This window comes from Arctopsyche grandis, chromosome 3 (genome assembly GCF_051622035.1).
Source record: "Arctopsyche grandis isolate Sample6627 chromosome 3, ASM5162203v2, whole genome shotgun sequence".
In the NCBI taxonomy this organism is placed as follows: domain Eukaryota; kingdom Metazoa; phylum Arthropoda; class Insecta; order Trichoptera; family Hydropsychidae; genus Arctopsyche; species Arctopsyche grandis.
This window is the reverse complement of record NC_135357.1, coordinates 29,114,808-29,130,280: the sequence shown is the minus strand read 5'-3', so window position 1 is coordinate 29,130,280 and position 15,473 is coordinate 29,114,808. Positions and strand designations below refer to the sequence as shown.

The window sequence follows — 15,473 nt, the reverse complement described above, 5'->3', positions numbered from 1 at the left end:
TCCAAAACCTTAGCAGCCCTTAGTTAGTACATAAAGAATACATGTATAAGTTTTCAGCTTGATACGTTCAGGGGTGTGGAAGAAATCGTGGTCACAACATTTTTGACTTTTCTAAAAGGAAAAAATCCCACTTCCGATTTATTAAATTTAGTGAGTTTTTTTTTATTTTCATCACATTAATACAAGAATTATAATTGAATTTTTTCGTGAAGCGTACACATGCTTAAGGGGTTGAAATAAATAATGAAAGAAAAATACAGGAGTAAACTGCCACTTCCGGTTGACGGATGCTTACAAAATTTCATACATAATTTGGTATTAAGTTTAAACTTCTAGATATGAAATTTCAGTTCAATAAAACCAAAGATTTACTGAGAAAAACATAAAAAAAAACCTCGATTATCTAGAGTAAAAGTACTACTTCTGGTTCAGGTAGAAATATTCGGGTATAAAATTTATAATTTATAATTGAATTCGAAAATTTAAAAAAAGGGGACACCTATAAGGAAAACTTAAAAATTTACGTTGTGTCGATAAGAACTTCAGTAACCGATACTAAGTTTCAGTTCGATGGGACGAACCATGTTTAAAAAAATCCCAAAATACACTGACACACAGTTCGAAATCTCGAGTTCGAATTTTCGCATGATCACAAAACTTCATATATTGTTACTACGTATGTACATAGATAAAGTGAACAATGTTGGAAACCCATTGAAAGTGGAAGACGCCACTACTAATGTTTAAAAGAAGTAATTTTTACTAACTTAATTGCACGTTCGTGTGTATTTTTTTGTGCTGCTATTCATCAGTCCGCTAAACCTCGCCGAAGACGCTCCAATTGGAGTCGTGTGCTTTGTGCGGCGAGAAAGCGAGCTGCCATGGCTTGTTTGAGAGCAACGCCATTGTATAAAATGAGCAGGTATTGCTTTTTAATGCTGCCCATTTAATCATACTTCAACATACATTAATAAATAAAGTCGCTTGTAAAACTTTCAGACATCGTGCTTGCAACATATTCTGTCGCACTTACTACGAGCTGTGGTTGCAGGAGGAAAACGTCGGACAAGAAGTCATGATCGAAGATCTTACGGTGGGTTTGGTTCAGGTCAATTTTTTAATAATTTAAATGAAATTTTAACTGACGTTAATTGAATTGTGTGCAGCAATCTTTTGAAGACGCCGAGTTGAAAAAAGCCGAAGGCGAGGAAGAGGAAGGAAAGCCCGATCCTTTGACTCAACTGGTGACAACTTTCTGCAGAGGGGCGATGACTGAACGTTCCGGAGCTTTACAAGTATGCATCGACCGAATAAATTAGCAAATAAGTTATAGGGGTCACCAATTATAGGGTGGGTTAAAGGTTTCGACCGTTTCCCGGCCTATGGAAACTCAGTTGAGTTTGGAAGAAGATCTTTTTTATTTTTGTTCAATCGTTACAATGGTTATTGTATGTACGAAGAGGTTGAGCTTCGGAGAAGTGAGCTGGTTGAACTCCAGAGGTTCACTCTGGCGTTTGGAGCTGGTGCGTCGCTTTATATACGTTCTGGCTTGAAGCGTGCCGTGTGCAGATGCTTTGTCTTCGTTTCCAGGACACGTGTCTTATCCGTGTGATGACCTGTTTTCGAGGCACGTGTTTTCGGTACACGTGTGTTGATCTGTTTTCGGGGCGCGTATTTTATAGCTATGGTGCCAGCGCCAGGACGTAATTCATTTGAGAATGCGGTCGTGTACCACGTGTAATGGCGTGCCACGTGTTTACGTCTTTCAGGGCATGTGTTGCAGTTGCCTGATGACATCACTGTTGGGTTTCGTTCGTTTTACGATCGAGCGATGAACTCTTTCTTCTGGAATGGTCAAAGGGGACGTTGCCCTCGAGTTATGCATGTTTGTACAGGAGCGATGATGATTGGTGTGAAATGTATGAGATCACTGGTTTTGATTCGTAATAGCACAAGTTGTTCTATATTCCTACAAAGTTTATTATCAAATTATTTAATTGTTTAAAATTGTAGGAAGATCCGTTGTACATGTCGTATGCTTTCATCGTTGCTAAATCTTGTGGAGAGGAAGAGGAAGAAGGTGAAGGTGATGGTGAAGGAGAAGGAGGCGAAGAGGAAGGTGGTGCAAGTATTCATGTGAGTAGTCATAGAATCATATATATAATACTAACACAATTTTTACATTAATTTAAACATTCTAACACTGTGCATATACTCTGGAAGACGATGGATAAGCTAATGGTAAAACAGCACGATTAATTTTAATATATGTATAATGATCTGAGTATTTTAAATAGTACATTATTATAAAAATTCATCATCAACTATTGCAGGAACAAGAAATGGAGAAACAAAAGCTGCTCTTCCATCAAGCAAGATTGGCAAATCGGGGTGTGGCCGAGATGGTGCTTCTTCATATATCCGCATCGAAAGGTATTCCTAGTGAAATGGTCATGAAGACTTTGGAACTGGGTATCAGTGTGTTACGAGGTGGTAATATTGACATTCAAATGGTAACTATTGCACCACTTCAAGTTTTTATATTGCATATATAATGTTTAATAACGCTGTATATTAATTTTAGGGCATGTTGAATCACCTCAAAGAAAAGAAAGATGTTGGATTCTTCACGTCAATTGCTGGACTTATGAACTCTTGTTCTGTGCTTGATCTCGATGCGTTCGAAAGAAACACTAAAGCTGAAGGTTTTAATTTGTTTTTCATTGAAATTAAAATACTCTCAGTGCGTTTCTTATAAGTGTTCGTCTTTTTAAGGTTTGGGTGTCGGCTTAGAAGGTGCGGCTGGTGAGAAGAACATGCATGATGCAGAATTCACCTGTGCTCTTTTCAGATTTATCCAACTGACTTGCGAAGGGCACAATTTAGGTTAAATTTTGATCATATTCATGGAACTTTCAAACGATCAGTATTGTTTATTATATATATATTTTCAATTATAGAATGGCAGAATTATCTTAGAACCCAAGCCGGTAATACTACGACTGTCAACGTCGTTATTTGCACAGTAGATTACCTTTTACGACTTCAAGAATCCATCATGGACTTCTACTGGCACTATTCTAGCAAGGAACTGATCGATCCTGCTGGCAAAGCTAACTTCTTCAAAGCCATCGGGGTTGCTAGCCAAGTTTTCAACACACTCACTGAAGTCATTCAAGGTCCTTGTACTCAGAATCAACAAGCTCTGGCACACTCTAGGTATTTGAAATTTACCAATGATGACATATTTTAATACAGATGAGTTTCACTTACAATTATTTTATATCTTAGGTTATGGGATGCCGTCGGTGGTTTCCTCTTCCTGTTCTCACACATGCAGGATAAGCTTTCAAAGCATTCTTCTCAAGTAGATTTACTCAAAGAACTGCTCAATTTGCAAAAAGACATGATAACAATGATGTTGTCTATGCTTGAAGGAAATGTCGTAAACGGTACAAATTGATTCTGCTAGCTTAATTTTCAAAATATTATATACAAAATATTAATACTCCTTTCAATTGATTTCAGGTACTATTGGTAAACAGATGGTGGATACTCTTGTAGAGTCTGCTTCCAACGTGGAATTGATTCTCAAATACTTTGATATGTTCTTGAAATTGAAAGATCTCACATCAAGCCCCAACTTCTTAGAAATTGATCTAAATAATGATGGATGGGTGTTGCCAAAAGATTTCAAAGAAAAGATGGAGCAACAGAAGAGTTATACGCCGTATGTTAACGGTTTTATATTTAGACTTATATAAAGAATTGTATTGTGTATGTATTTTAATATTTCTATATTTGTATACTTAGAGAGGAGATTGAATTCTTATTGAATTGCTGTGAAATAAATCACGACGGAAAAATTGACTATGTCGGATTCTGTGATCGTTTCCACGAGCCTGCCAAAGAAATCGGTTTTAATTTGGCCGTACTTCTCACCAACCTCTCGGAGCACATGCCCAATGAACCTCGGTACTATTCTATTCCATTTCAATTCATATGAATTTGAAGCACTGTTTCTAATGACGTTTTAAAATATCATTACAGACTCGCTCGTTTCCTGGAGACTGCCGGTTCTGTATTAAATTACTTTGAACCATTCTTGGGCCGTATTGAAATTATGGGTGGAGCTAAGAGAATTGAAAGAGTTTACTTTGAAATTAAGGAATCCAATATTGAACAATGGGAGAAGCCCCAGATTAAGGTTTGATTTTATTTGATGTTATTTTTTGATTATATTAATACGTGAGTATAATAAAAAACTAATGATTTCAACATTATAGGAATCCAAACGAGCTTTCTTCTACAGCATCGTAACAGAAGGGGGCGATAAAGAAAAGCTAGAGGCATTCGTTAACTTTTGCGAGGATGCTATCTTTGAAATGACTCACGCTTCAGGATTGATGGCTCAAGAGGAATCCGGTGGTGGACCGAGAAATAGAGAAGCAGCTTATACTAGTTACATGAGCGAAGAAGACGAAGAACGGTTAGTTAAAAATAATCAACACCTACATATGTATGTACATATATGACCTGGTGGTTGCATCTTATGCTTTCGTGCAGAGTGTCGTTATTGGCCAGACCTTGGTTTGTCAAGGTTGATCATTTCTTATCAGAATTTGTCAATGTTTCTAATTTTCATTGAAACGGTTCCTTTAAAAATTGGCATTCCTTCCCCAATTTATATAGCAAACCTTGAGTTGTTCAGTGTCTCATGGTTCCAAATGCTGCAAAAGAATTTCTCCATAGATGTCTCTGTGGATGATTAATGTACAAAAATATTCGTACTGTATAAAATCCTTATTCATCGTATTAAATAATTAAAAAAGATTACAATGTAATTTACAATGTTTGACAAAAGATGTCGTCTACAAAAAAATGTAAAGGTATATAATGATTATGAATTATGGGTGACCGTCACCGCACCGAATGTTAAAAAGTCGAAAATGTTCGTTTACCATGTATACATATGAAAAACGGTTAATATATATATATATGTAACGTACGCCCCCGCAGCCGAAGGAGTGGGGGGGAAACTACCCCCGCCCTCGGATGCTGGGGAGTGGGAGAAAGTACCGCTACTTTCTCAGCTATAAAAGAAGCGCCCTTTCCTTCGGAAGTCGAGTCGGACCACAGCTTTCTCTGAGAACTGTCGTTTCCTTTAGACTCCCATCTCTGCTGGTCTTTCCCTGTTCAGTCAAAGCCACCCACTTCACCCCACGTTACACTGGTGTCAGAAGTGTTTGACCTGAGCCGCAAAAGGAATACACCACGCAAAGATGCCCCCAAAAAGGAGACAGGCATCTCCTCACCAGTTGGACGAACCATCACGTGTGGAACGTCTGGAGGAGCAGATGGCGCGACTCGTCGCGCTTCTCGAGAGGGACACCACAACACGCACGCCAGCGATTCCGGCAAGCCCTTCAACGAGGGTCCCAGCGGTTCCGGCGAGCACACTGAGTCCCTCGTCATCAGTATGCAGAAACGACGCTACTCCACGACCTGTCACCGACCCCATGCTAGGAAGCACCATCCACAAGCAACCGACCGAGCTTCCTGTTTTCGACGGAACGGGCGACGTAGAACGATTCATCCGCGAATTTGAAATCGTGTCACGAGCCCTACGCTGCGAACCGACGGCAAACTCACTCATTCTCGCTCTACGAGGTCAAGCGAGAATATTCCTCATCGACGAAGTACCGAAAGAAGCGTACGAAGCGTACGAGGAGCTGAGGGAGAGGCTGGTGAAGCGTTTCAAATCTTCGCCACACCCGTACGACGCATTCCGTGACCTAATTTCCCCGTCGATCCGCAACAACGACGACATAGAAGCTCGGTTCGCGGACATCCGTCGAAAAAGGATGGAGGCCTTTCCAGAGCCTATCCCGTTGGACGTCCTAGACAAGATACTCCTCATATTGTCGTTTCACGACGAGGATATCCGCGCTGCCGTCTTCACCGCAGATCCGAAGACCCCACTGCAGGAGCTGTTACGGCTCGCAAAACACGCGAGGGATGCGAAACGGCTGAGGAGTCAAGGGAGGGGGGCGGCCAACAGACCAGCCCAAGACCACCAGCCTCACTTCAATACCGCAGCTCGAAACGCCAGCAGACCTCCCTGGCAAGCAGAGGGCCGTAACGGTCACAGACCTCCCTGGCAAGCGGAGGGCCGTAACGGCAACAGACCGCCCTGGCAAGGGCAAAGGAACTGCCGAAACTGCGGAAGCCCACAATGTCGCGGGCGGAACTGTCCGAAGGTACGGGCAGTCGAGAACGCCTCCGACGAGGAAGAGGTGCGATCCCAGTCGGGAAAAGAATAATGGTCAGTTCCACACGGGCAGGACTGATCATCGAAGACGAAGAAAAGCCCGTCCCAGTGTTAGGGAGCGTCGGCGACTCACCTTTCGTATTAGACACCGAAGGCGAGATCGGAGGAGTACCATGTAGGGTACTGTTGGATACCGGGGCAAGCGTCTCCGTTATCTCCAGCAAACTGTTCGCCAAAATTCCCCGCGAACATAGAAAAAGGGTGAACGACAAAAGGGAAAGAATACGAGTCGCAGACGGTCGACACGTAGCGATCTACGTATGGGCCGAGACTACGTTGGCAATTAAAGGCACACAAGCGAGATGGAAATTTGCCGTCACTGATTTCTCCTCAGAGGTCATCATGGGGATGGATCTCCTGCGCCACCTCAATACGATCGTCGAACTGGGAGGAACCACGACAAGGGTCACTTTCCGGAACGACATTGCGCCCCATCGACCAGTAAGTTCAGTCCATTCGTGTCAGGAAATAAAAAGACACGAACTGAACGGAAAGCGACAAGACGACTTGCCCCGCCAACTGGACGCTGCTATCATCGACCTACCACCTGGAAAACGGTCGACGATCGTCAACTCCCTCCTCCAGCATCGACAAGCCTTCGCCCAAAGCGAACGGGACTTAAGCCAAGTCCATAAAGGGAGCCATCGAATAAATAGCGGCGACGCCGCCCCCATCAAACAGGCCCCTCGCAGAATACCGCTGCACAAGAAGACAGAGGTACGGTCCCTCATCAACGACTTGTTGACAAGACAAATAATCGAACCAGCAGCCGGTCCCTGGGCCTCCCCCATCGTATTGGTCACGAAAAAGACCGGCGAGTTGCGCCTCTGCGTTGACTATCGTCGGTTAAACGCCGTGACAACGAAAGACTCGTTCCCGATGCCACGAATGGACGACGTCCTGGACAGACTCGCGGGCGCCAAATTCTTCTCGACGTTGGACCTGCAGAGTGGTTTTTGGCAAGTCCCAGTCGAAGAGAAAGACCGACCAAAAACCGCCTTTACCACTGAATTTGGTCTGTTCCAATTCCGTGTTATGCCTTTCGGCCTCTGCAACGCGCCTGCCACATTCTCCCGGCTAATGGAAGACATTCTCGGCGACCTGACCGGATCAACCTTGGTATACCTCGACGACATCATAATATTTAGTCCGACCCCGGAGGCCCACTTGGAACACATCCAGACGGTCCTCAAACGCCTACTTGCGGTCGGACTCAAAGTAAATACGCGGAAGTGCCAGCTGTTTAGGAATGAGGTCTGCTTCCTTGGCCATAAAATCAGCTCCCACGGCGTCTGCACGGATCCAGAGAAGACAAAAGCCGTGAGAGAGTGGCCCACCCCCAAATCGAAGGCACAACTCCGCAGCTTCTTAGGCCTCTGCACCTATTACCGGAGGTTTGTGCAAGGGTTTGCGCAAACGGCGAAACCACTGCATCGTCTCACGGAGGAGAAAACAGTCTTCACGTGGGACCAAGACTGCGAGCATGCCTTCAATGCCCTCAAAAACGCTCTGACAGATGCGGAAACAATGGCATTCCCCCGACCCGAGGGAATCTATATTCTGGACGCGGATGCCAGTCAACATGCCATCGGAGCCGTGCTCTCCCAAGTTCAAGACGGCGAGGAGAAGGTGATCGGGTACTATAGTCGCACCTTGAAGGTACCGGAACGGAACTACTGCGTCACCCGGAAAGAGCTGCTCGCCATCGTCGACGCAGTAGAGCACTTCCACCACTACCTGTACGGAAGCCCCTTCACACTCCGAACCGATCACGCCGCACTGACGTGGCTCCGCAGCTTCAGAAAACCTGAAGGTCAATGGGCCCGCTGGTTGCAACGACTGGGACAGTACCACATGGACGTACAGCATCGAGCAGGGAAGAAACACGGCAACGCCGACGCCCTCTCTAGACGTCCATGTGACCCAGACTGCCCGAAATGCGCGAAAATAGAGAGTGAGCAAATAGCACCCGAAGCTAAACTCGTCACTCTAGGGAACCCACAAAGTCCCCAGGCCACCGACTCCACAATCTCACGCTTCATCGCCTGGAAAGAGTCCGGGAGACGACCACTGTGGGAAGAAGTTTCGGCAGAAGAACCCGAAGTTCGGATTCTATGGGCCCAGTGGGACGCACTAACTGTCGACCAGGGTCAGCTCTTCCGGCGATGGGAAAGCCCAAACGGCGAGCGTCAGATCCTGCAATTGGTCATTCCCGAGAGCCACACAAATGAAATCCTATGGGAGATGCACAGTTCCCCGACTGGCGGACACTTCGGCGTCAATAAAACGCTAAAGAATGTCCGCCGCCGATACTACTGGCCAACATGCCGCCCCGACGTTATAAAATGGTGCGAAAAATGCCCCAGGTGTGCAGCGCAAAACGGACCACATACGAGGAACAGGGCGGCCATGCGGCAATACGTGTCAGGGGCACCGATGGACCGAATGGCGATCGACATATTGGGACCACTACCGGTTACCAATAGGGGGAACCGTTACGTGCTAGTGGCCGCTGATTACTTCACAAAGTGGCCAGAAGCCATTCCCTTACCGGACCAAGAGGCGGAAACGGTAGCGGAAGCCCTAGTAACCCATGTCTTCGCCAAACTGGGCACACCTCGAGAACTGCACTCCGATCAAGGCCGTAATTTTGAAGCCCGAGTCTTTGCCGAAACGCTGGATAAATTGGGCATCTGCAAAACTCGGACGACCCCTTACCACCCTCAGTCGGACGGGATGATCGAGAGGTTAAACCGCACTCTACTTGGATACCTCCGGAAATTCCTGTCCTACTACGACGAGGAGGCAGAACGAGACTGGGACACGATGCTGTCCCCGTTCCTCATGGCTTACCGCTCAACCCCACACGACGCGACAGGAGAGTCGCCAGCCCTGATGATGTTCGGCAGGGAAATGCGCCTTCCGCCCCAACTTATTTACGGCGGACCCCCGGACAGTATACCCGAGCAATCAGCCCACAAATACGTCCAAAATCTCATAGAAGGGATGGCGGAAACGCACAAATTCGCTCGGAAACACCTCCAGAAGACGCATAAAAGAATGAAAGCGGCTTACGACGGGAGGATCTGGGAACCACGATACGAAGAGGGCGATCGCGTTTGGTTGCACAACCCAGCCAAGAAGCCCGGTCGCACCCTTAAACTCCAGCCCCCTTGGGAAGGTCCGTTCCGGATTATTAAGAGGATCAGCGACGTGGTCTATCGGATCCGCCGGGAAACAGGGAACTCCCGGTATCTGGTGGTGCACGTCAACAGATTAGCGCGATACCTCGCAACACCGGATCCGATCTAAAATTAAAACCCCGTATTGTATTTCCTTGTATTTGTTTATTTATTGTATTTCCTTGTATTTGTTTGTATATGCTTTTGTACATTAATAAATCGCTCGAGACGACCGATCCTGAAGGAGAGGGCAGTGTAACGTACGCCCCCGCAGCCGAAGGAGTGGGGGGGAAACTACCCCCGCCCTCGGATGCTGGGGAGTGGGAGAAAGTACCGCTACTTTCTCAGCTATAAAAGAAGCGCCCTTTCCTTCGGAAGTCGAGTCGGACCACAGCTTTCTCTGAGAACTGTCGTTTCCTTTAGACTCCCATCTCTGCTGGTCTTTCCCTGTTCAGTCAAAGCCACCCACTTCACCCCACGTTACATTGGTGTCAGAAGTGTTTGACCTGAGCCGCAAAAGGAATACACCACGCAAAGATGCCCCCAAAAAGGAGACAGGCATCTCCTCATCAGTTGGACGAACCATCACGTGTGGAACGTCTGGAGGAGCAGATGGCGCGATTACAAAAAAAAAAAAATATATATATATATATATATATATATATATATATATATATATATATATATATATATATATATATATATATTATATATATATATATATATATATATATATATATATATACATATATATATATATATATATATATATATATATATATATATATATATATATATATATATATATATATATATATATATATATATATATATACATATATATATATATATATATATATATATATATATATATATATATATATATATATATATATATATTAACAGTGGCGTGCGGTAAAAGTCTCTCTCCCCCCCGTCGTACATCCTCACTTAATTTTCGCGAGCAGAATACAACAGGAACAAGAGGAACAGACTTTTCCTCCCGTATTTTGCGCGCGCACATTAAACAAGGCTGTATGACAAAAAGAGAAATAATTTCACCGCATGCCACTCATATATATATTATACATATATAGATAGTACCGTTTACCATGCACCCTTTTTTTTGTTCTTTCGACTTAGATCTTTCGATTTTCGATCTTTACCTTCCGATATTTGCTTTTTCGGGCTTTTCACTTTCGGTCCCGTGAGGTATACCCATGAATTATATGTAATTTGATATGTTTCTTGATCTGTTAAAGTACACTCGTCACTTTGGATGCAATCTGTTAGACGAGTGTACATGATTAAATAAATAAAATAAAATAAAACTAAAAACATGTACATATGTACATATATGTATTTTCATTATTTATTTATAATATTAAAATTATTACAGCTCAGCTAAAGATCCCATCAGGAGAGGAATCCAGGCTTGCAAAGATGGGGTATATTTCTTCTTCACCATGTTGTCCCCGTCGAACATTAAACAACGTCTCGCCGACTTGCAACAAATGTCACCGGCTGAAATCTTCATCGGATTCTTCAAAATGATCTTCTACATTTTCTACTACTTTGGCTACAGCATAACGCTCGTTATTAGGTAATAGTTTTTTCATCACAATAACACTTATCATAGTCGCAATACAAACAAATAACATCCAAACACCCGTTTCATGCTAACATTGTTTCGGACTTAGTGTTTATGTGTAAGTGATGTTACAATATGTTGTATACGGCCGTGCCATTTTATGATGGTGAACGTTTGATTTTCGCGTTTTAGGTATATCTTCGGTATTCTATTGGGATTGATGAGAGGACCGCACGTAGAGGAACCCGTGGTCGAGGTCACCGAGGAAGAAAAAATCGGTCAGTTGAGGATACGCCCTAACAAACAAAGTAAGGTTTTCCCTCACATACACACTTTACGCCAAGCTGCACGGTGAACGCTTCACATGCGCTGCTACACTGGTAACCATAACATTAAAGCTCGTCGCCGACAAACTCTAAAAAAACACTCAAAACAAAGCCACATTCTTTTCACCATCATCGTCAGCCCCCCGATGATGTGTGCATGTATGTAAACTCAAATTACAAAAAAAAAATCTTATCTACATATTATACAAAATTTTCATTGCTATTTTTAATGAGCTTTCAATTCAAAATTTGATACTTTCACAATGAAATAGGCATTTATTTTGAATTAAAAAAAAAAAAAACAATAGAAAAACGGTGTAACACGCTTTTATGAATGAAAACGCTGTTGTGCTTGTTATGGCTTTCTTTGTGGATATGCTATGAATGAATTTATAAATGAATGTTGATCTACATAATTTGTACCAGTTTAACTTTGCAATCATAATTAGAGCTGGAGACATGTCAGACTGCATACTAAGAAATTTATTTGTGATTCGAAATTCAATATGTATTATATTTCGGTTTAAATATATTGACCTGGTCGCTATTTAGTTTTTATTACATACCTCCTTTACGTTTCACTTACGATCACAATTCAGGAAAAAGTTTGCCTCTTATCCGATCGTTTTCATACTTTGCCATATTGCTCACTTTGGTCATCAATATAAGTAAATGGAGCCTCCGCCATTACGATAGAGATAAAATATCGTATAAGAAGCATTTCAGGTCCGAAGATTTTTAATCTCGGTGAAAGTTGGTAGTTATTAATTTTATACATAGATGGCGATAGTAAAAAAAAATATTGGTGTTTTTAATCAAAATAATATTTATTCAAATTAATAAATACATAAATGATTTTTTGCCGATTCAGTACAGTTCGAGCCTATAATTTCTCCATCTCTAGTTATGCTATTCAATACAATTTTTTTCATATTTTTTTTATTTTTATTTTTACATATATACCAGGAAGGCCTTACAGGAAAATCCCAATGCGCCTTCCTGGCCAATTACAAATACAAATGCAGCATTTTTTTATTATAAGTCGTTGAATTGCGAGACACTGAAAAAACTCGCAAATTAACGAGACATCTATGAATTGTACATAAATTTTTATTGTACATTCATCAAATTTCAAATAGTGGTGACATAGTAGGTAGGAAGGATTTTTAGCCAATTTTTTTTCCGGGAACCGTTTCAACAATGAAATCAGAGAAAATTGGCAAACTCTGATAGGAAACGATCAACCTGGAGTCACAAATCCAGGTCTGACCAACAGCATACTCTGAAAAATTCATTTTCATTCAGGGATAGAACCCGGCACCTTCTTGACGGTAAGCAGAAGCTTAACGTCCGAGCTATGCTGCTGGCTATATGTATATATACAAGGCTTTTTTGAAAAAAAAAGTGCCGGAACTCACTTTTTGTCGAGTTTTTTATTGGAAAAAAAGATTATATTCAAATTATACTAGTGGTTTTACCCGGCTTCGCTCGGTATTTGTAATATAAACCGCTTCAACGCGGCTAATCTAATGGTAAACATTTCATTAAAATTATTTGAATGTATTCATTTGTTTTTTTATTAAATTTAACGTCACGGATTCTACCACCCAAACCTTTCATAGTACATGCATTAAACCTTACAAAGTCTCTTTCGAAATTATATATTAGTTATATTATATAGGATATTCGTTTGAAACATAAAAAATGCTGAGACAAAAAGATGCCGTAACGCCGTTCCACCGCATTACATGGGAAAAAAGACTTGTATATATATACAGAGCCGGCTCGTGGCGTGTGAGAAGTGTGACACACACAGGCGCCGTAAAAGAAAGGGCGTCTAAAATATTTCGAAAAATGTTGTAAATATTTCGATGACCAAAGAACGAAACATTAATACACAAAAATTCTCATAAACCGTCATGATTTCACCTTATATCAGAATAACGATCTGATGTGTATATAATATTTAGAAACCATGTACCAAATGTTAAAAACTTTTGTAATTTTCACTTTTTTTTAGTTAATTTTACAAATTTACAAAATTTTGTTAGATTTCTATTCTCCTTTGTGTATTTTTATTTCGTATTGCATTTCTTTTTGTATTTGAATATTTTTCTTAGCCGCCAAAGGCGCCTTGCACACAGGCACAAAAATTCACGAGCTGGCTTTGTACTTATATATAAATATATGTTACAGTGATTTCATACTAGCAATGAAAGTATACTTTACATTTACGTCTTCTTCTTCTACCTCCAACAAAAAATTTTCGATATCGTCTTCGGTGTATAAATGTTTAATTAGATCAGAAAGTAAATTTGATGATGTTAGACCAACTTATGCAGTTTGTCAAAATACACCTTCATATTTAAACTGTTTGATTCCCTAATTTAATGCCCTATTTTTCACGAATTGGAAAGTTCTTTGTCCTTTCTTCCAATTGGCACTGTTATCACCTACATATGTAGCATTCAAATTGACAGTATGTTTTCAATGTCCTGATTTGTGCGATATGCTCTCACCGACTGAGTTGGCTAAAGTATAATTCTACTAGTAAAAGTATAATTTCACTGGGGAATACAGATTCATTGTAACATCTATGTATATATGTAAATGTCGAGATAAACTGGTACGAATGAAACTTGTTGGGTAAAATACTAGTCGAAATAAAAGCGAATAAGGAATGTAGCCAGTTTGAATAATATTATATTGATGCAAATTATTAAGCTTAACTTATTATACACATTTTAGTTTAAAAATCAAATAAAAGTACATATTATACTATTTATGTTCACATTCTATTTTATGATATATATGTATTGAGAAGATAATACAGTAATTAGCTTGGCTGTAGTATACATATACTGCTATCGATTAATAATGAGCGAAGTCACCATTGTAGGCACATAATGCTAATATTGGTTTTTAACTTCAAGAATGTATTACAGTCTGGTCAGTTACTGTGATCTCTTCTCTAGATGCTTATCGTTCGTAAATGCATGTTTCAGTAAATATTATAAAATTGAAATATAAATTGTAAATGTATATAATTTATCTATCGAATTGTAATCTTAACTTGCATGCACGCTTAATTATACATATATGTATATTAAAATTTTTAAGAATACTTTCAAAGTGTTCAAATAATAAATCCATTTTGATTATTTTGTCTAATAAATAATTTTAATTCAACTAATACCAATGATATGTATGTATGCTTTAAGTCTAGTCTGAGTTTTAACTTGAAACGTACAAAATAATGTATTTAATCGAATATTGCTTTGATTAGGTCCTACAAAACATCTCCCCGCACTACAGGCAGCGGAAGATACTGGACAATTGCAAGTATCTGCATTCGGACTGGATATTTCTAAAGAAGAAGGCGGCCAGTAAGTATTCTTATATAGTATAGACTCTATAGAATGAGCAGTTATATACTTGTGCTTGTTTTTATTAAATCATTATAATAAAATTAATGCTTTAGATTGAAAGTACAACCACACGAATCACCGAGCACTTCACCGACTTCATCTGGAGAAGAAGGCGAAACATCAATGGAGGAAGGCAGCGATGCAGTTCATGATGGAGAACCGGCTGCTGAGCCGCCTCCGTCGTTGATAGATCTTCTCGGGTATTTTTTATTTTTTTATTTATTTGTCGCCGTGTTGAGATCTTTAATTTGTTGATGGTGTAAGGCAGGGAAGGTATGTTGACCGTATCCCGGCCTAATGAAACACATGTTGTGTAGTTTATAAGAGGATCGTTTATTTTTGTTCAATGGTTATTGTATGTACGAAGAGGTTGAGCTTCGGAGAAGTGAGCTGGTTGAACTCCAGAGGTTCACTCTGGTGTTGGGAGCTGGTGCGTCGCTTTTTATACGTTCTGGCTTGAAGCGTGCCGTGTGCAGATGCTTTGTCTTCGTTTCCAGGACACGTGTCTTGGGGACACGTGTTGACCTGTTTTCGTGGCACGTGTCATCGGTACACGTGTGGTTTATAGCTGTCGTCCGATTGAGAATGGGGTCGTGTGCCACGCGTAAACGACTT

General features: G+C 41.2%; 1 protein-coding gene across 1 annotated transcript in view; it reads left to right on the top strand.

Moving 5' to 3' along the window:
* The window catches only part of RyR (Ryanodine receptor), a 92,968-nt gene that overhangs the window by 74,414 nt on the left and 3,081 nt on the right, over positions 1 to 15,473 (top strand). Inside the window, exons 82-97 of the mRNA XM_077427612.1 lie at positions 1,000 to 1,093; positions 1,167 to 1,295; positions 2,014 to 2,136; positions 2,334 to 2,513; positions 2,585 to 2,705; positions 2,776 to 2,886; positions 2,961 to 3,219; positions 3,292 to 3,452; positions 3,529 to 3,730; positions 3,814 to 3,975; positions 4,051 to 4,207; positions 4,287 to 4,489; positions 10,913 to 11,116; positions 11,297 to 11,412; positions 14,717 to 14,816; positions 14,912 to 15,058. Of these exons, the coding sequence (XP_077283738.1) occupies positions 1,000 to 1,093; positions 1,167 to 1,295; positions 2,014 to 2,136; positions 2,334 to 2,513; positions 2,585 to 2,705; positions 2,776 to 2,886; positions 2,961 to 3,219; positions 3,292 to 3,452; positions 3,529 to 3,730; positions 3,814 to 3,975; positions 4,051 to 4,207; positions 4,287 to 4,489; positions 10,913 to 11,116; positions 11,297 to 11,412; positions 14,717 to 14,816; positions 14,912 to 15,058 (2,469 nt within the window). The remainder of the gene's footprint in view (positions 1 to 999; positions 1,094 to 1,166; positions 1,296 to 2,013; positions 2,137 to 2,333; positions 2,514 to 2,584; positions 2,706 to 2,775; positions 2,887 to 2,960; positions 3,220 to 3,291; positions 3,453 to 3,528; positions 3,731 to 3,813; positions 3,976 to 4,050; positions 4,208 to 4,286; positions 4,490 to 10,912; positions 11,117 to 11,296; positions 11,413 to 14,716; positions 14,817 to 14,911; positions 15,059 to 15,473) is intronic.